Source organism: Hyaena hyaena, unplaced genomic scaffold, assembly GCF_003009895.1.
Source record: "Hyaena hyaena isolate Hyena2069 unplaced genomic scaffold, ASM300989v1 scaffold_11, whole genome shotgun sequence".
Classification (NCBI taxonomy): Eukaryota; Metazoa; Chordata; class Mammalia; order Carnivora; family Hyaenidae; genus Hyaena; species Hyaena hyaena.
Window position 1 is genome coordinate 5,456,639 of NW_024080643.1, and position 21,964 is coordinate 5,478,602.

Consider the following 21,964-nt stretch of genomic DNA (forward strand, 5'->3'; position numbering starts at 1 on the left):
TGATTTTTTTTTAAGTGTTTTATTTATTTCTAGGAGAGAGAGAGAGAGAGAGAGAGAGAGAGACAGCGTGAGCAGGGGAGGATCAGAGAGAGAGGGAGACACAGACTCTGAAACAGGCTGGCTCCAGGCTCTGAGCTGTCAGCACAGAGCCCGACGCGGGGCTCGAACCCACGAACCGCGAGATCATGACCTAAGCAAAAGTTAGACGCTTAACCGACTAAGCCACCCAGGCGCCCCTCTGATGTTTATTTTTGAAAGAGAGAGAGTGAGCATGCGCGTGTGCACACACAAGCAGGGGGAGGGGCAGAGAGAGGGAGACAGAATCTGAAGCAGGTTCCAGGCTCTGAGCTGTCAGCACAGAGCCCGACACAGGGCTTGAGCCCACGAACTGTGAGATCATGACCTGAAATGAAGTTGATTGCTTAACTGACTGAGCCCCCCAGGCACCCCCGGAACAGCTGTTTTTCAAGTACCAGCAAAAACCAAAATTTTAAACGTACTGTTCTCTGTTTCTGCTCCTAAGTTGAGACAGTGTAATGCTCTGCTCTTCTATTTTAGGGTTACAGTAACTTTAGAGCATCTAACGGCTAGCTTAGAGCTTCGTTTATAGAACATTTATCTTGGATATATGTTCTGAATTCCCAAATAACAGACTAATAAATGCACTTTTAGCATACAGCTTATGTGTAATTTGAGGGCTTCCCATCTTGAAAGGGCTCAATTTTCAGAGCCGATTCTTAAGCTGACATTGCTGTTGTCATGACAACACGTGGAAAGGAGAGTAACCTCTCGTTCACCAGTTGGGGGATGGAGCCCAGCAGCAGTAAACCCGGTTGTTTACACAGTGTGCTCATCCCGGACGAACTTTCAACCGGACCGCTCAGCCACGTGGAAGGCTGCAGATGCGGGGGTGAGATCGAGGTGGTGGCAGGGGTGCAGAGAGGTTCTGCGAGTGCTTTTTACCGTATCTATTTTACTGTATGGAGTTTTATTTTTCCTAAGTCTCAAAAGGTAGAAAAATAAGCAGAAACACTCACGATGAGAAAAGAGTCCTGCTACACACGGTTTGGATGTGAAGACTGATTTATCGCTATTAAAGTCAATTCCCTTTCCTGTTTACTTGATAGCCAATTTCGAAGGGCTTCTTTCTTCAAAATACGTGAATGAGTGTTTCAGTATATTTGTATAGAAATCCCTGTGGATAGCTGGCTTTTGTGCTTTCAGATGAAAAATCGTGTTTAAAAGTTTTTAATTTCAAGTGTATATTTCAGAGGTTTTCATAAGAGATTTCATAATTTTACTTTAAAATTATATTACAGCTTTTTGACCTCATATATATAGAGTCAAGTTTTAATGATCTTTTTAAAAATTTTTTTTAACATTTATTCATTTTTGAGAGAGAGAGAGAGAACGTGAGTGGGGGAGGGGTAGAGAGAGAGAAAGAGAGGGAGACTCAGAACCCGAAGCAAGATACAGGCTCTGAGCTGTCAGCACAGAGCCCCATGCAGGGCTCAAACTCATGGACAGTGAGATTATTAATCGAGCTGAAGCCAACAGTCGGATGCTTAACCCACTGAGCCATGCTGGCGCCCCTTAATGATTTTATTTTAAAAGCTTTAATTTTTAGAACAATTGGTAAATCATCGAGATAAGAAATAATAGATCTTAACTGATTTCATCTAGATTAAAATGGCCATCAGTTTTGGCTTTTTTCCCCCAGTTATTTTTAAAGTAAGGCCGATAAGAGAAACTGATCGTATGGCAGTCTTTATATAGCAATCTGAGGTCTGCCTTTGACCTGTTCTTAACCTCACACCTGTTCAGATGTTGGTTTAAAGAATGGCATAAAGGTCTCTCTGTAGTGTGGAAAAAAAAATACTGCCTATTAAACAATAGAAGTAGAGCCTCGAAGGGTTAAGAGTTTATCATTCTCTCTCCAGAGAGATTAACCTCATTTATTTAATAAAAATCTTCATTCCTCCTATTTAGTTTTACCCCCTTCTTCCCGGGGAAGCAGTTCTATTTCCCCTGTCCGTAGGCGCTAGCTCTTGTACACGTGGAAAAACACTTCCAGGAGGTGAAGGTACTGCCCAGGCATCGCTCTAGCTTGGAGTATTTGTTGTTGCTAAGCAAACATTAGATTAAACAAAACAATATTTATTTTTTGCTTTATCTGAAACACAAAGACCATATGGTGCATATCTAAAAAAAAAAAAAAAAAAACCACCCTAAGTAGTTAATTGCATGTTAAATTCCTTTCCTCTTCGGCTGCATAAACAACTGAGAAAATATTTACCTTCTCTGTCATGCTAGATTTATTTACGACTTTGTAACTAAAACACAGAAGTGTTATAAATTGAAACTTTAATCTCCTGATTGACTCATTTTCTAAAAATTTATATGGTTTCAGACTGTGGGACAGCTGCAGCTCTAGATCTCACTGATTTAAAACACGAGGAAATTATAGGACGACCCAGATTGTTTTTATAATAGAGCTCTTTGAGCCAAGTCGCCAGCTTTCATTTTTGTCTTGGTTTTCGGTTTTTTACCCCCTGTAAATTTACATAAGTTAGCACTAATGAAATGAAAATCCAGGATATTAGGAGTTTTTCCTATACCAAGTAAACTGTGTATGTTAAGTGATGCACATGTGTCTTTTAGATTTTAGGCAGTTTACATTTCAGGAAGCGGCTTCTTTGGTGATTCTCTAAGGCACATTATGTTCTCACCCATGGTAAATGTGAGCTGCAAGCAGGACGCGGGGACCTGACTATTATTCAAGGAATGACAGTACCCAGAGGGGCTTGCTGCAGTGTCTTCTTACCTCTGTGCCTTGTGAGCAATGGGGAAGCCACGGGCAACGTTAGTCAGGTATGGAAGCCTTCTGTTGAGTGATCTTAATCTTACGTTTTAATTACATTTTGAGTAGGAGTGTATGCACATGCCTAACATCGTAACATGTAAACACGTGAAAGGGCCCACGTGTACCCCTGGCCCTCGCGCCTCTGCCCCTGGGGGTACACGGTGTTCCTCTTGTTTCTCACATACTGGCCTAAAGTTGAAATCACGTCTGTTGGATATAAAGATACATCAGATCATCGATCTCAGTAACGACCTTCCCTCACGGCTCCTCCTGCCCCGTCTCCCAGATCAGCGGACTCCGGACTGGGCAGCTACGGTTCTCCTGATGAGCTTCCCCTTACCCGCTTCCCCTCTCAACTCCACACAACTCTCAGGGAGTCTTTTCCAACTACACATTTGATTGTAACACCCCTTCCCTTAAAACCCGTCAGCGCCTCCCATCGCTCTTGAGCTAAAGGCCAAAGACCTTCCCCGCCCACGGGTCGCCCCACCTCTGCCCGGCTGAACACACCCTCCTTTCTTGGGCTCCAGGTTCCTGCCTTAGTCCCTCTGCCTGGAGCGCGCTCTCCTTTCTTCCCACGTTACTCTGTTGGAAACGTCACTCCCCCGGACCCGGCCAGTTCCTCCGTTGCACACTTTCCCAGAACCAAGTTCTTTCTTTCCCTTCACACCCATCATCCCAGTTCATAATTTCTCGATGTCATTTGATTAATTTCGGTCTTCCCAATGGGAGTGAAATTCACATGGCAGCAGGGCCCATTTCTGATTTGTTCATTGTTTCTTCAGGCCACTGCTGCATGGTAGTGCCCAACAAAGGTTAGCAGAAGCTGTTTGTTTGCTTTCCTTTTTATTGAGGCATAACTTACGTAGTACTCACAAATCTTAATCTACAGTTCCATGAAATTTTATATATGCTTATACCTGTCTAATTGCTACCCGGGTCAAGATATACACCATTTTCTATACCTGCTTTTCAGAGGCCCCTGCAGCTTGTCAGTGAGTGTGCCTTCAAGATACCTTCCCCACAAGGTGGCCACCAGCTTTGCCTGTTTCGAACCTTAGCTAAGTACCACCTGTGTTACATACTCTTTTTTTTTTTTCCACATTTATTTAGTTTTGAGAGAGAGAGACAGCACGAGTGGGGAAGGGTCAGAGAGAGGGAGACACAGAATACGAAGCAGGTTGTGCTGACAGCTCAGAGCCTGATGTGAGGCTCGAACTCACAAACTGCGAGATCATCACCTGAGCCGAAGTCGGATGCTTAACCAACTGAGCCACCCAGGAGCCCTGTTAGGTACTCTTCTGAGCATGGCGTCTTTTATACAGCATCATGTCTATGAGGTCCATGAACCTTGTTGGCTGTTTTAGTAACCTGTTCTTTTCTGTTGCTTTAAAGTTTTCCATTTTTAGTATGCCACAGTTTACTAATGTGTTCCACTATTGATGGACATTTGAGTTATTTCCCTTTGGGGATTATAATGAATAAAGTTCCTGTGACTGTTCCTGTATATGTCTTTGGGTAGGTGTAAGCATTCGCGTGTTGAGTATATAGCTAGCAGTTACACAGTGTATACTTGGGCTTTATTGCAGCTCTCGCCAGACAGTTTTATAAAATCATTCTCCTGAGTTTGCATACCAACAGACAACGTGTGGGTGTACCGTTTGCTCCACATCCTGTCCAGTACTTGATATTGTCAGTCTTTTTCATTTTAGCCATTTTGGGAGTCTGGAGCCATATCTCATTGTGGTTTTAATTTGTACGTTTCTCATGACTAAGAACTCTGGGCACTTCTTCATATGTTTATAGACCACTGAAATGTCCTCTCTGTGTAAGGACCTTGGCTCTAATGCGGATGAACTAGGAAGCCATCCGAAGGTTTCAGGTAGAGGGCAGACAGAATTTGGAGTGTAAGAGAGGGAGAAGAGTCCAGAGTGATTGTGAGGGTTTGGCCCAAGCCACCAAGAGGACGTTAACGTGGAGAGAAGACTGTGGGAAGGCGAAGTCCTTGGGGCAATTCGGAAACCAGTTTTAGGAACACTGAGTGCGAGATACCACTAGTCAAACCACGTAGGCAGGTGGATGTCCATGTCCAAAGTGCAGAGGCACGGTGTGTGCTGGAGGGAGGGATTTGGAGTTATCCACACGCAGGTTGTATCCCAGCCAGTGGACGGGGTGAGGTCATCCTTAGGAGTGAGGACAACGTTATGTATGAAAGATGAGCCCCGGGCCATCATTTAAAAGGCTGGAAACTGAGGAAGGGCCAACAAAGGAGACCGAGAGAGAGAGAAACCAATGAGGTAGGAGGGAAAGCTGAGAGAGCGCACTCTAATGGAAACCAGCGGTCTCACTGGAATGTGTGGAGCTGGATGGGGAAGCTCAGAACCAGTCATGGGAGCTGAAGAGCTTCTACATGGGAGTAGAAGATGAGACGCGTGTTCACCTGGAAACGGATGGACAGCATTTCTGTCTGTCTGTCTGTTCCTGCTACTCTGGGTGGGGGCAGGGCCAGGGGGCCCACTCACTTCTGTACCGAAGCTGAGAAACTTTCCCAACTTTGCAGTTGTGTTATAGGGACAGAATAGAGCGAAGATGAAGTAACTCACTCGAGATGTTCCAAGCGGGCTTAGTGTACAGATCGCCTCACTTTACACTTATCTACAGTCATGCAATAAATACCAGATGGAGCAAACACTTAAATAGAAAAAAATAAGCCATTATTGATTTCCTTTTATCTCCTATTATCTTCTTTTTCATTTAGAAAAGGATAGTAGGTTAAAAAGGGATGGAAGAAATTACAAATGAAAATACAGATGAGTGGATTTGATCAGGAAAATATGAATTTCTAACAGAAAACATGAATAAAATGCAAAGACAAGTCTATGGATTTTTGGTTCAAAAATTATAACAGGTATGATAAATGGTTTATATTGTTGCTGCTTAAAGAGCACATACAAATACAAAATAGGCAGAACAACAACAAAATCCCAACACCCCCCCCAAAGGAAAATGGAGATAAACATCCGTTGCAAAAGAATACAACAAAATCATTAATTTATATATATAAAAAACCTGTTTGACTTTCCGGCACACAAAAATATGCAAATGGAAGTAACAGCGCAGTGACACATTCACTTATCATATGATTCCATATCCTATTAAAAGACAATACTAGGGATTGTACTCATACACCGATATAGATATTTTTATATTTGTTCATAGGAGGAGAAATTGGTTTGGCAGGAGGGATCAAGAACACCAAGAGCCTACAAAAGCCACTAACATAACGCTGAGGAATTTCTTCTGACGATATGTGTAGAAAACCAAATAAAGCTTGACACCTGATAATCACCACATCTGCAAAATAATTGGAGTCCAACATTCAAGGAAGGGTCAGCAGACCGTATTGTACTCTGGGCTTGTCATCAGGGCTGCTCACGTACACTCCAGGGCCTTGCTGTTTGAAGCCAGCGGGATGTGAGGGTGTGTGGTACTGTCATCAGAGCTTAGTATATCCTGACTCAGAGAGTCCCCACGATGAAATAATAAACAGCTGTTAATGTTTACAAAGAATTCTTAATATCACATTTGTGAAAAGCATATAATAAAATTATAAATAGTGTGATTTTTGTCTTTTGAAGACAGACCGAAGGAAGCTTTAACATGAACAACTATTTATCACAGTCCCGGGTTATGGCCGAGTGTCAGGTTTGTTTCTGTATTTTTCATCCCAGTTTTTCTGTACCGAGGACATACTCCTTGTAAGGGTGGAAGGGCAGACACGCACGCGTGCGCGCGCACACACACACACACACACACACAGCTGCAGCGGGCTTCCAGTGACACAGACATTCCTTCACTTCCTTCTGTGCCATTGAAGACGTAAAGGCCATTGAAATGTCAGTGATCATATGGCCCTTCTCTCCCTCGGAGCCCTGCCGAGATGAAGGAGCAGGGCTGAGCCTGATTAGGTTCAGAGTAGAAGCTCCCCCTCCCCATGGCTTTAGTTCTGGATAGAAAATTCACCATCCCCGAGCCTGAATAGTTTTCCTGTCTCCTTCAAGAGATCTTGGAGGTTGAGAATTAAGACCCTCTTGCCCCAGAAAAGGTACATTCTAAAAGAGATGACTTTCGAGGCGATACCCAGTGTCTTCACAGCACCGAGCAGGTCTTTACTGCAGAGCACTGTGCAAAAGAACCGTGGTGGAGAACATAAAGGAAAGGAAGTGTGCTCTTCACCTGGACAAAACTTACGTGTAGGTTAATAAACTAAAATGAACGGGTTTCTTTGAAACCGAGTATGTAATGCGATACTCTTACTTTCCCAAATCACCTTGAAGTCCCAGATGCCTTTACTAGGATTAAATCCAGTCCTCGATAAACTGTACTTGAGGCTTCACTCATTCTTGTTCATCATTTTCCAAGGGCCTTCCTTGCTGTTTGCCAGGCACAGTGTGTTGGTACTACGTGCAGAGCTGACAGTGCTTGACTCTTACCCACGTGCCAAGCCGAGGCCTTCCCTAACGGACCCGCGACCCCACCATGTTTTCCCAGGCCGCGTCTGCTACTCACCCTCTCTCCTCTTGCTCTGAAATTGTGCCCCAGAACCCCACCTCCTATCCCTAGCTCTTGTTCAAGGTTCCAAACCCAATTTTCAATATTGTAGAAGAACTACAGATACAGATGACTGTGGATGCATACGTCTTGTGCATTTGACTACTGTAGCCTTAAAATAAATCCCTAGGAGTGAAATTGCATGGGTAGAAGATGGGTTTAGAGTTTCTGTTCTGGTACACGCTGCAGAGTTAAAACCCAAATACAGTTCCCTTGATGAGCCCAATAATGGATTTGATTTTAATTTTTACCAGCCTAATAGACCACACACGTTTCTGCTTGCAAAGTTTTTGTTACCAATAAAACCAGCAGATTCCCCTGTGGTATCTTACCATCCAGTAGGAATTGAATTTTGTCTGTTTTTGTCATTTTCCCGTCTTTACGTTCATCTTTTTGTTACTGATTTTTATAGGGTTGTTAGCCTTTTATTCTTTTTGTAATAAATATGTCTTCCCATTTTGTTATTTCTCTTTCAGCTTTTCTGGTTTTTTAACATTTAGAAGGTTTTCTTTCTGTTACTTAGCATGATGGCAGTAAATGTTTTGAGTTAAATCTTTTTGACTTTTCTTTCAGTTTCTTGTCAGCCTAACAGAGAACTTTTTCGCCTAACTGTATTCAAATTACTGTACGAGTTTCTTCTCGTACTCTTGTGGTTTTATTTTTCAGTCTTTTCAGTCTTTAACTGTTTCAGTTTGTGGTCATGTTAAGGTATGAGATTTGGAACTGGCTTTAGTTTTTCTAACTGGTTTTTGAATAACCCATTTTTCCCTACTGACTTGAAAAGGCCCCCTTTGTGAGATGCGAAGTTTTACTGCACAATAAGGTTTGTTTCTAGGCTTTCCATTTCAGGGGTTCTTGCCCAGACTGGATAATCATTTGTGGAGCTTTGGGTGTTGGTTCTTGGTTGTTTATTAATAGAGATGACTTTGCTCCACTATTCCCGTCACCATGTTGTATATTTATAACATTCTTACTAGAAGCCCCTCCTGTATCTTGTTAAACGAATTCCTGTTTTAAGATTTTTTATTTTCTGCTGTGAATGTTATGTATATATTCCCCACCCCTCTCTTTTTCCAGCTTCTCTCCATTGGTACAGAGAAAGTTATTTATTTTAGTGTCTCACTTTTGTGGCTGAAAGTCTTGGCGAACAACTTACTGTTTCCAATACTTATTCACCAGGTTTTAGGGACTTTCCAGATATGTTTACACACACACACACACACACACACACATATATATATGTTTATATATATCTTATCAAGATACAGATACAGATATAGATACATATGTAGATTCAGATATACATAGATATAGATAAGTATTTATATAGATATAATTCTCACAGCACATGTAAATAATATTTTTGCTGCCCTTTTCTAGTCTTTATGTGTCCACATGTCCTTGGCTAGCACAGTAGCTTGAGCTTTCAAAATCATGCTAAATAATTATAGGGAATTGAGCATGCTTGTTTGGTTTATGATTTTAATGAAATGTTTAAGGTTTCAGCTATGATTTGAAAGAGGGCCAGAGTGTGTGTTGGAGAGAAAAGAACATTCCAGGATAGTCACACATTCAGATTACAAAGGTAGGAGTGAGAAAGTTCTGAGAGGAAGTCGGAGGTCCGCAGCTGGAGGTCGGTGTCGGGGAGAGAGTCTGAGCAGAGACGGCCCCTCCGTGGAGGGCAAGGCTGACTCTGCCTGGGAGACAGAGCAGGAGTAGGTGGGGTGGGGGCTTCAGAATCAGGTGGCCTCGAGCCAGTCGTAAGCATCAGATCTTCATCTGGAAGATGGCGATATTGAACCCACTGTGGTCATCCCAAGACTGAAAGAATATTTGTCAGAAGCACTTAGCCCAATGCCGGGCACATAGTAAATGCAAAACAAACGTTAAGTAGTAGTAGTATTGTCAGTAAAGGAAATGATCACTGAAAGGGGACTTTTTTAAATTTGAGTATAGTTGTCGCAGAATGTGACGGAAGTTGCAGGTGTACAGACAGTGATTCGACACGTTTGCACATTACCGTCCTCACCACAAGTGTGGTTCCCTCTGTCCCATACGACACTAGGACGACACCATCGATGCGTTCCCTGTGTTGGCTTTTTTATTCAAAAGGGGGGATTTAAATGATCAAAAATGACATTTGAGGAAGAAAATCGCATCACTTGCGTGTAGGATGGGTAACAGGATAGGCACATTAATACATGAAAATAGATGGGAATCTCTTGTGTGTTCCACACTGTTTTGTCAGTGACTTTCGAGGGTGATCCCTCATCCCGAAAGTCAGGGGCCCCTGTAGTAATGCACAGCTAGTTGCTGGGGCACCATTATGGTGCCTCTGTGCCCTTCTACCTGCTTTCCATGACCGTAGGTGGTGGTTAATGTATGAGAATAGCTTATCGTGGTGTCTTTTACACCTCTGTATATAGTTATTAATGACAGAAGTGAGGACCCAGCTCGTTGCTGGCTTTAACATGCATTATCTTCAGATCCTTCACTTTCTGATGGTGCATTCATTCTTTTCACACGTGTATATTTTTCTGTGTCTCGGGGAAGCTTTGAAATACTCGCTGATTTATGGAGAGTGAAAACTGAACCAAACTTTCTCCACACACTTAGGAAAACTCAGACTCTTAAAAGCTAAAATCAAACAATATTTGAGATGATTTATACAATTTCGGCAATAACTCCTTTCCACTTAAGCCCAAGTACAGTCTAAACAACCCTTTCCCGGTGCTAAGTCCTTTGAACGAGAGCAGCGGAGGTCTATAAATCAAGAGATAGTTTACATTTGTTTCATAACCACTTTCTGCGACTCGTTCTCCCTCTGAAAACTTAGGATATCCTCTAAAATGTTCGGCTAGTCCTGTGATTAAAATGTGCTGAGATTAAATCAAAGTGAACAAAGAAACCTTGGAGACTAAGAGACGGCCACAGTTTGGAAAAGCACAGGATTGAAAACAAGTAGACTGATCCTAGACACTGCTGAGCTGGCTTGTTTGAAATAAGAGAATCCAGCCATGAGCTGGTTTGTCTCCATCGTGAGGAATGAGCAGTCACCCTGGCGGAGTGGTCGCAGAGGAGTCTCCTGGCTCTGATCCCAAGAACCCACAGGGCACTTTAATCCTAATTATGTTTAATAACCTCTTGTTTTGAATTAAAACTGGGGAACATCCATTCCACATACTCGTCTCCCGTGCCCTCCAGCCAGCTTGCCTGGTGACAAGGCCCCGCGTAACCAGGGGGCATGGTTGGGTCCAGGACACAGGACCACAGGGTGCCGTGGCGCCGCGCTCTGAATTGCTTCAGCATCCCAGATTTGCCCTGATGAGCACCTCCCGACCCTACTGTCTTCCATGTTCAGGCTGAGACATCCCAGAGTGGCTAGCTAAAAGCAGTCTATGGTTTTCATCCACAGCCTGTGGCTCCTTTTGCTCTGTGTAGATGGCAACCAGATTTCCCAAGCTTCGCGAGCACAGGACCAATAGAAGCAGAATCGGTTAGGGACTGGCACGTCATTCGAGAGCCTGCGTTCTGATTATACGTAATGTTTGAAAACACAGATGTTTCAAAGTGCTGCATGTAGAGAGTCACAGAGGTGAGTCTCCCTTCGTTACCTACTTCCCTGCCGGTACAATCTAGAATATGCTACGAAAGCACCGTCTTGAGCTTTTCATCTGCTGTCACATCCCTGCCTTCTCTCTCTGCTTAGAGTAGCGCTGGTTTCCTTACCCATGTCCTTGAACCATTAATGTATTGACTTTCAAGCGTTTCGACCAAGTCCACAGTAAGAAATGCATTATATTATGATGTATTATACAAATATGTGTTATGTACACACATAGGGACATGTGTGTGTAAACCTGAAACAAACTAGAAGTTACCCTAACTGTGTGCATTGTGCTCCCATATTTCTATTCTGCATTTTCATTTTTGAAGTGCTGGTCACAATCTACTCTGTTGGTTTCACGAAACACTAGTAGATAATGGCCCCACGGTTTGAAAAACACAAAGTTCCTTTATCTTGTCTCCCCCCCCCCTTTTTTTTTTTTTTGCCTATTCTACCCTTCTTTTCCAAATCAACCATAAAACCTTTCTTAAAAAGAGATATTTTACAATTAAATTACCAAGAAGTTAAACTACAGCTCCTATTTAATCCCAACACCACCATCTCTCCTCATGTGGGTTAATTCCTTTGACAGACATTGTCTTTGGGAAAGATGGGTACGTACGTCTATAAGTTAGTGTGAAAATGACATATTGCGAGGCTGTGAGAACTCTGTTATAGACAGGGAGGTGTTCACTTGAGCTTCGTGGCGTCAGGAATGCCATTTTATCTGTGCTCAGTCACCTCTAAGGTTTTACCCCAGGTTAAGGCAGTGCAGGGGGGAGGAGAGAGGGAAGGGGAAGAATGATAGAGGGTGGTGAGGGAATATGCTTGTCTAGGGCTGCTTGACGACAGGGAGCTTGGTGTGGGAGGAGGGGTTGTCGTCTGAAAATGAAACTGGGATCAAACAGTAAAGAGTCGTGTGTGTCTGCACAGAGGCTCGTACATGGTCCTGGGAGGGATGGGGAGACCCTGGAGGTTTGAGGTTTGTAAGCAGAGTAGTGACACAAGCAGTTATAAACTGTAGGGGAGAGTGCAGCACGGAGCGTGCATTGGACAGCAAGCAGGGGCAGTAACAGAAGCGATCAAATGTCAAAATATCGTGGATTTTCCCAGATACTTAAAAACATGCTTTTTTATTTGTAAACATGATCTCCTGGATCATTCTGATAACATTTCATTCTCTCCTGTCTCAGCAGTGCACTCACAGATTTGTTTTTATTAATATATTTTACCCAGCATTTCAGTGCTTGCATCTGGGACAGTTGCTTGAGGCATCACACCCATCCTGCTGCACAGCCGAGGCCCCTCCGTCCGTCTTCTCCTTCCTTCCTTCCGTTATTCCTGTCCGGCTTTTGCTCTGTGTCCTATTCTGGAAGATTATCTTGAATTTGTTTTCCTTCCTACAGTTTTCACCACTGTTATTTTCATTTTAGCTTTGTTTTCGCTTCTCATGATTATGTTTTTATTGCCAGTAGCTGCTGCTGCTGCTTTCTTTTCCATACCATCTTGATCTTGTTTAACGGATGCAATTCTTTTAGTGAGTATATATACACACACACATAGCTCCCGCCTCAAAGGTCTTACAGTCTAGGCAGAAGATGGTAAGGGTCTAAATCTGGGCATTGATGTTAGGCATTTGCATAAGAGAAGAAATACAAGAAATATATTGAGATAAAATTTTCAGGACCCAAGGATGTATCGAATGTAACTGGAGATAAGGAATCCTGAGTCAGTGCTGATCCTCTTCCAGAACAAGGGCATCTAGGAAAACCCCACAGCGCACACCACACTCGGTGCTGAAAGTCTGGAAGCTTTCTCCTAAGACGGGAATCAGACTGTGTTGGCTGCCATCACCACTTCTATTGAATATTATACTAGAGGTTTTAGCCAGAGCAATTAGGATACTACATGGCAATGAGAAGGAATGAAATCTGGCCATGTGTAGCAACATGGATGGAACTCGAAGGTGTTATGCTGAGTGAAATAAGTCAGGCAGAGAAGGACAGACACCATATGTTTGTACGTATAGGAGGATTAGGAGGAACTTAACAGAGGACCGTGGGGGAGAAGAAGGGGAAAAATAGTGGGGGGGGGAGAGAGGGAGGCAAACCATGAGAGACTTGAATGCTGAGAACAAACTGAGGGCAGATGGGGTATGGGGAGGGGAAGGGGGGATGGGCATGGAGGAGGGCACTTGGGATGAGCGCTGGGTGTTATATGGAAACCAACTTGACAATAAACTATTAAAAAAACAAGGCATTCAGATTGGAAAGGAGGAAATGACTTCCGTTGCAAATGACATGAGCTTGTATATGGAAAATCCTAAGGAATGCATAAAAAGCTATTACAGCTAATAAACAGGTTCAACAAGGTTGCAGGATATAAGATTGTATTTCCATTACTCTAGCAATAAACAGTCCAAAATTAAATTAAAATAATTCCACTTACAGTAGCATCAAAAAGAAGAACGAACGTTGGAATAAATTTAACAAAAAGGTTTAACATCTGTGTACTGCAAACCATAAAACATTATTGAAGGAAGTGGAAGAAGCCCTAAAGAAACGAAAAGATGTCACGTTCACAGACCGGAAGACTTGTTAGGAAGGCAGTAATCCTGAAATCAATCTACAGATTCAAGACAGTTGTGAAATCTCAATTGCCTATTTTATTTTATTTTATTTTACTTTATTTTATTTTATTTTATTTTATTTTTTGCCAAGACTGAAAGCTGATTTTAAAAAAAGAATTCGTATTGAAATACAGGAGATCCAGAGTAGCCAAAACAACCTTGAAAAAGAAGAAACAAGTCAGGGGGCTCACACTTCCCAATTTCAAAGCTTGCGACTCGATCTGCAGTTCTCAGGGCGGTTGGGTTCCTAGAGACCCGTCTCCAAGCGCCCACGAACCTCAGCAATTAGATAGCTGCCCACAGACACACACGGGTCGGGGGACCCCCCCCGGGTCCATCCAAGACACGGGCCACACAGCTGCACAAAACAGCCCTGGGAATCCTCACGTCCCGCCAGGGAGACTCCTCCCGGAAAGGAAGGAGCGGCCAGCTTCCTCGGCCTTTCGGGGCCACCGCAGGGTCACACTTCAGGTCCGCCCCGCCTAGGCTGGCAAAACCGAGGCCTGTAGAAACAGCAAGGAATAGGGAAGGAAAACGGGCCGCCGACAGCAGCCATGCGGCTGGAGCGCTGCGGACGACCGTGACCTTCTCTGCAGAGCTGCCCCCCCCCCGCCCCCCACGGCCCGGATGTGGGCCCCACAGCTGTTCGCTCTGCAGCACGGGCCGCCTGGTCCCCCCGCCCCGTTCCTGCCCCAGCCGGGCCCTGCGCCTACGCCCGCTCGGCCTCCGTGGCTACCGGCGTGCGAGACCCCGGCCCCGGCGCCCGCCTCCACCGCCTCTGCGTGCCGCCAGCCTGCCTGGGGACCCCGGCGCCCCTGGCTCCCGCACGCCCGGCTCAGGCCCTGTGAGCGGGCTCACCCGCGGGTAGGCCCTCCCCCGTGCCCTGACCGGTCTCCATTGCCCGGGGAGAGAGCGTTCAGCCAGGGGCAGCGTGCCAGCAGCCAGGGCCCCACAGCCGCCAGCGAGCCCCGAGCCGGCCCTGTGCGGGCCCGCACCCCTCCCCACCCCGCTGCATGCATCTGCGTCCGGCCCCCGCAACCACGCGGGCACCTGCAGCCGAGTCCCCGCCGTCAGGGCAGCACTGCCGCCTACACTGGTGCCCAGCCAGTGTGCGCCCGGAAGCACCACGCGGGCACTTCTGACCCACCCCGTCCCACCCCGCCACACCTGGTGGGCAGCCTCAGTCGGGACTGGCCCCTGTGCGAAGTGACCTCTGCCCTGGGGAGCGGGGCGCCCTCCCCCCGGTCTGCCCACCAGCACCTGCGGCCGGGCCTCTCCGCCAGCCATGCTGGGCCGTGCCACCAGCGCTCCCTCCGTGACATGGCCCGTCCCTGCAGACAGACTGGCGGGGTAGCACCAGAACAGATAATCTGCTGATTTGTGTGGAACCGCAGAAGACCCTGAGTGGCCCCAGCAGTCTTGAGAAAGAACAGAGCTGGAGGTGTCTTACGCCCAGACTTCAAACTACAAAACCAGGGCGGTCAAACAGTTGGTGCTGGTACCAAAAAAGACACAGATCAATGGATCAAAACACCTAGAATATATGGCCGTGTAACCCATGACAGAGGAGGCGAGAATACACACAGTGGGGTGGGAAAAAGGCTTCAGTAAATGGTGTTGGGGAAACTGGACACTTTTTTTTTAAGCTTATTTATTTATTTTGAGAGAGAAAGTGCATGTGCAGGGGTTGGGGGGAAGGGAGCAGAGACAGAGGGAGAGAGAGAATCCCAAGTAGGCTCCGTGCTGTCAGTGCAGAACCTGACATGGGGCTCGGTCTCATGAAGCGTAAGATCATGACCTGAGCTAAAATCAAGAGTCGGCTGTTTCACCCTGAGCCACCCAGGCACCCCTGGGCCACTTTTCTTATCCATAAAAATAAACTGAAAATGGATTGAAGGCCTAAACATAAGACCTAAAACTCCTAAAGGAAAACATACACGTGAATCTCTTGGAATTCAGCCGTAGTAATATTTTTCTGGATTTGTTTCCTCAAGCAAGGGAAACAAATGCAAGAATAAACAATTGAGACAACATCAAATTAGAAAGCTTTTGCACATCACAGGGCATATAGGCAAAAATCTATTAATTTTTTATGTTGATAGATGATAACTATATGTATCTTGGTGAGGTTTGTATAATTGAATTATTATATTGTAAACCTGAGACTAATATAGTATTGTATATTCGATTAAACATAAAGAATCACTCTTCAGAAAAACAGAAGAGGAGGGAACACTTCTAAACCCTTTCTGAACTCTTTAAAGCCAGCATTACCCTGACACCAAAGCCAGATAAGGACCCTACAAGGAAAGAAAATTACCCACCAGTATCCCTGATGAACATAGATGTAAAAGTCCTCAGTAAAATAATAATAATATTAATAATTCAGCAAACTGAATTTAACACTACATTAAAAGGATCAACACCATAATCAAATGGGATCTATTCCAGGGATGAAACATGGTTTGACATCCCCAAATCAATTAAGGTAACAAATCATATTAACAAGAGGAAGGATAAAAATCATACGATTATTTCAACAAATGCAGAAAAGACATTTCACAGAATTGAACCTCCTTTGATGCTAAGGAGTCTCGATAAATTGAATATAGAGGGAATGTAGCTCAACATAATAAAAGCCATATATGACAAACCCACAGCTAGTGTCATACTTGATGAAAACCTGAAAGCTTTTTCTCTAAGCTCAGGAGCAAGGTAAGACACCTCACTCTTACCACTTTTATTCAACATACTGGAAGTCCTAGCCAGTCTTTAGACTACAAAAAGTTAGACTAATCAGTGAATTCAGTAAAGTTGTAGGCTATAAAATCAATATACAAAAATCTATTACATTTCTACATACTAATAGTAATATTTACTTCTATAAGCTAAAAGAAATGAATAATCCCATTTCTAATTGCATCAAAAAGAATAAAATACCTAGCAATAAATTTAACCATGGAGGTGAAAGATCTATACACTGAAAACCACAAAACCTTGATGAAAAGAATTGCAGAAGGCACAAATAAGTGGAAAAGATACCCCACGTTAATGGATTAGAAGAATTAGTATCAGTAAAATGTCTGTGATACCCAAGACCATGAACAAATTTAACGCAATTCCTATGAAAATTCCGGTGGCCCAAATAGTCAAAGTTCTTCTTGAGAACAAAGCCGGAGGCATCACATGTCTTGATTTCATACTATACTACAAAGCTGTCATAATCATGGCACCTGGGTGGCTCAGTTTGTTGAGTGTCCAGCTCTTGATTTTGGCTCATGGTTATGAGATCGAGCCCTGCATCAGGCTCCTCTGAGCATGGACCATGCTTAAGATTCTCTTCCTCTGCCTCTCCTCTGCTCATAATCACTCTTTTTGTTTCTCTCACAAAAAAAGAAAAAAAAAGTTATAGTAATCAAAACAGTATGGTACAGGCATAACTACAAACACATAGACCAATGGAACAGAATCGATCCCAGAAATAAACCTTCACATATATGGTCAACTAATATTTGACAAGGGAACCAATAATAGTGAGGAAAGAATAAGTGATGCTGGAAAAGATGGATAACCACATGCGGAAGAATTGAATTGGAGTCTCCTCTTACAGCACTCGCAGAAATTAACCTGAAATGGATTAAAGACTTAAACATCAGAACTGAAATCAACAGACTCCTAGAAGAAAACAGGATAAAGCTTGACATTGGTCTTAGCAACAGTTTTTTTTCTTTGACACCAAAAGCACAAACAAAAGCAGAAAGTAGTAAGTGAGGCTACATTAATCAAAAAAGCTTCTGCACAGCAAAGAGACCATCAACAAAATGAAAAGGTAACCTACAGAATGGGAGAAAATATTTGTAAATCATGTATCTGATAAGAGGTTAATATCCAAAATATATAAAGAATTCCAGTAACTCAGTAGAAGGATAATCTTATTAAAAGATGAGCAGAGGATCTGAATAGGCCTTTTATCAAAGAAGACCTACACATGGCCCACAGGTGCATGAGAAGTTGTTTGGTATCAATAGTTATCAGGGGAATGCAAATCAAAACCACAATGAGATATTACCTCACACCCGTCTGAGTGGCTATCAACAAAAAGACAAGAGATAACAAATGCTCAACGTCATTGGTTCTTAGGGAAATGCAAATCAAAACCACAGGTAGATACTCTTCTTTACTCACACTGCGATGGCTATAAGAGATAGGCAACGGTAAGTATTATCAAGGATGTAGAGACATCAGATCCTTGCACACTTCTGGTGGGAATTTAAAATGGTACGACACCTTGGAAAACAGTTCGGCTGTTCCCAGAAGACTTAAACAGAGAGAGTTACCACGTAACTGAGCAATGCCACTCTTAGCTATAAACACGTCCACACCGAAAGTTGTATGCAGGTGTTAACAGTAGCATTATTCATAATAGCCCAAAGTGGAAACAACCTAGATGTCCTTTAGTTGACTTCTGGATGAATGGATAAGCCACCGTGAAATATTATTTGACCATAGAAAGGAATTAAACACTGACGTGTGCTACCACACGATTAACTTTTTTTTTAAGTTTATTTACTTATTTTGAAAGAGAGAGCACACACAGGTGAGGGGCAGAGAGACGGGGAGAGAACCCCCAGAACCTGACGTGGGGCTCAGTCTCGTGACCTGAGCTGAAATCACCAGTCGGACACTCAGCCGACAGCCACCCAGGAGCCCCCAACATGAATAACTCTTAAAAACATTATGCTACGTGACGAAGCCAAGCACAAGCACCATCTACTGTGTGATCCCATGTATGTGACATGCCCGGAATGGCCGAATCCGCAGGTACAGAAAGTAGATTGGTGGGCTCGTGGCTGGCTCAGTCAGTGGAACATGCAGCTTTTGATCTCTGGGTTGTGAGTTCGAGCTCCTGTTGGGGGTAGAGATTTTATGAGAAATAAAATCTTGAAAAGAGAGTAGATGGTGGTCATCAGGGGCTGGTGGGGAGGAGGGAATGCAGAATGGCTGCTAATGGGTGAGGGGTTTCTCTCGGGGGTGACGAGTGTATTCCAGAATTAGTGGTGATGGTTGCACAGCCTTGAAAATGCTAAAGATCACTGAATTGTACGTTTCAAAAGGATGAATTTCATGGTGTGTCAATTTTACCTGAATTTTTAAGAGAAGAGTACTGACATCAGGCAGGCTTGGAACAGGGAAGGGGTGTGAAGTTCCCACCTGATGGGTTCTAGTCCTCTAGGAAAGGAGGAGACGACTCAAACGCCTGTTCTGGCTGTTGTTTTATGGAGTAAGGCTGAACTTCGTAACGTGTAGACTTAGAAGGAAATAGAAGGCCATTAGTTCATGTCAACCTTAAACAAGCCATCACTTAGGGCCAACCCTTTTGAAGATTACACCTTGAACTTTCAACCTTGGGAGATGTGAGAAGAGGAGAGTCAGTATATAACTCCTATTATTATAAGGGTATGATTATATAGGATATATTATAAGATAATGCTAGCTCATTCTATTTTATACGAAGTTATAATAATAGTACTTAGGTGCTGCTTTTCTACAGTGACTCCAAATTCTAACTAACAATTAGTTGATTCTTCTTAGCTAACCCTTTTTTTGAACTACAGTAATAGGTAATGTTTGTCATTACCCAAGTTTTCCCATATGTTTCAACCAGAACTCTGGCAGTTTCATTTCTGTAAGAAATTGCTAAAAGCTGTTAGACCAGGAATTTTGGAAATTCTTCTGACGAGATCATCAGAGAGGATCAATGACATGTTGAGAGAAAGCAGGCACCCCTCGTAATTTCAGTGGATCAGCCTTGTATTTTATTTCTGTTGTTATTCTGCACAAGACACAGGTAGTAACATGATCTACAAGAAATCTATCACGGGCCCTGGGCTACCTTCAGGACATGCCGCCACCTCATGAGCTTCTGGAGCGCCTTCATGCGATTGCACGGGGCTGGGGGGCGCAGGGGAGGTGGCCACCATGTATTCCTGTTGGTGAAGGAGCAAAGCCCTTAGAAAGACACCTTTCCTCGTTGACCATGTCTAGCCATGCACATCGTAGGCAACATAAAGTTTGTGGGATGCCCTTTCTCATGTGATGAGTCGGGGTCTATACGTTTGGAAAACCGCAGCTGCTCACATCAAGGAAGCTGAGGAAATATCACTTGAATTTATTAGCTGAGGGCTAATAGGGAGGCGCCAGTGAAATGAAGGAGCTACTGCGCAGACAGTAGATTTCACAAATTTCAGGGATGAAGTAATAGGTCTTGTGGCGCATTATCTGCGGAAGGGGCCTGAATTCTTCGGTGGTGACTGTATCCATCGGTTCAGTCCTATGAGAAGTTAATAAAAGTGACAGTCTTTTCTTTTAGTGGCAATCTTATTTTATTTTTGTTTTAACACTCCAGAAATTCAGACGTGTCTGTGTAGTCAGTAAATTAGTTATTTTTTACCTATTTGTTGACATCGTTATGACTTTAGTGTTTATTGAAACTCGTTAATTATGGAAAATAGAATTTGGACTGACTGATGATAGTTGTGTCTAAATTACTGGAGTCCGACTCTAGCTTTCCCACCCTTTTTATCACCTTTCTGTGAATGTTTTTTGAGGACACTGCACTAGGCACAAGGTGCAGAGAGGTACGTGGTATTCTCCTTGCTTGCAAAGGACTATATTAGTGGCTGACAGAGCCATCCAGAAGGCCGGCCCCAGACCTTCTCCTTACCTTCTCCCCTCCAGCCCACACAGCACTTGGATCTTCTTCCACACGGAAAAGCTGCTGTCCGTTGTGCGTCACTTTTTCATGCACGAGCGGAAAATCCCAGTGTAGACCAAGGGGCACTCGTGTTCTCCATGTTTGCGTCTGTGGCTTTAGTCTTGCTGGACCCGGACACCGGCTTCTTTTCTTGAACTGCAGTGAACCCTTATGAAGAGAGAAGCACTTCCCTTCTTCTTTTCTTCACAACACATGTATGCTCTTTCCTTCTCTCTTTATTGAGGTGTGATTAGCAGAGCCGTAAGACATTTAAAATAAAACAACAGGGTAACATGATATGCATTGTGAGAGGATCCCTTTCCACTGAGTTAATTAACACATTCATCACCTCACATACTTACCTTTCTCTCTCTCTCTCTCTCTCTCTCTCTCTCTCTCTCTCTCTTTTTTAGTAGGAACATGTAAGTTCTACTCTTAGCAAATTTCAATTATAGGATACGGTCTGACTATAGTCATCGTAGTATGCACTCGATCCTCAGATCTTATCAATTCTATAATAAAAGTTTGTACGCTTTTACCAATATCCATCCTGACTTTTCCCACCCTGTATCTCTGCTGCCCTGAGTAACCACTGTTCTGTTCTGTGTTTCTATGAGTTTGACTTTTATTTTATTTTATTGAGATTCCACATATAAGTCACACTGTGCTGTGTGTCTTTCTCTGGCTTGTTTCACTCAGCACAGTGCCCTCTGGGTTTGTTCACGTTGTCGCAAATATTTCCTGATGTTTAAGGCTGAATATTTCATAGACATACCACATTTTCTTTATCTGTTGATCCATTGATGGGCACTTCGGTCATTTCCATACCTAGGCTCTCGTGAATCATGCTGCCGTCAACATGGGAGTGCAGATACGTGCAGGACGGTGGCTGCATTTCCTTTGGATAAACCCAAGAAGCAGGGTTGCCGGGTCGTAAGGTGATTCTAGTTCTAAGTGCTGGAGGAACCTCGATACTATTTTCCACAGTGGCTACATCAATTTATGTTCCCATCAACTGTGCACCAAGGACCTCTTTTCTCCCAACTTCCCACCAGGGCTCGTCTCTGGGTGAGAGCCGTTCTAACAGGTGATAGCTCATTGTAGTTTTGAGTTGGATTTCCTTCATGACGGGTGATATTGAGCAGCTTTCCATGTACCTGCTGGCCATTTGTGTATCATCTTTGGGAAGATGTCTTTGCGGGTCCTTCATCCATTTAAAGCTTTGCAGGGTTTGTCGTCGTTGTTATTGAGTTGTAGGCGTTATTTGTATATTTTGAAGATTAACCTTTTATTGCATACGTGGTTTGCGAGTGTTTTCTCCCATTCCGTAGGATGTCTTTTGATTTTGTAGTTGGTTTCCTTTGCTGTGCAGAAACTCTTTAGTTTTATGCGTCCCACTTGCTTATTTTTGCATTTTTGCCTTTGTTTCTGGTGTGAAATCCAAAATACCATTGATAAGACCAGTGTCAAGGAGTTTACTGCCTATATTTTTTTGTTTTT

The 21,964-nt window shown here is 43.6% G+C and overlaps 1 protein-coding gene across 3 annotated transcripts in view; it reads left to right on the forward strand.

The window, feature by feature from the left end:
- The window catches only part of LOC120247187 (mitochondrial intermediate peptidase), a 157,401-nt gene that overhangs the window by 94,876 nt on the left and 40,561 nt on the right, over positions 1-21,964 (forward strand). The window contains exon 17 of one of the 3 annotated variants that reach the window (XM_039255011.1): positions 6,083-6,407. The exons of the other annotated variants lie outside the window; for them this stretch is intronic. Within the exon in view, the coding sequence (XP_039110942.1) occupies positions 6,083-6,142 (60 nt within the window). The 3' untranslated portion in view covers positions 6,143-6,407. Of the gene's footprint in view, positions 1-6,082; positions 6,408-21,964 lie in introns of those variants that run through there. 3 annotated transcript variants of the gene reach the window in all.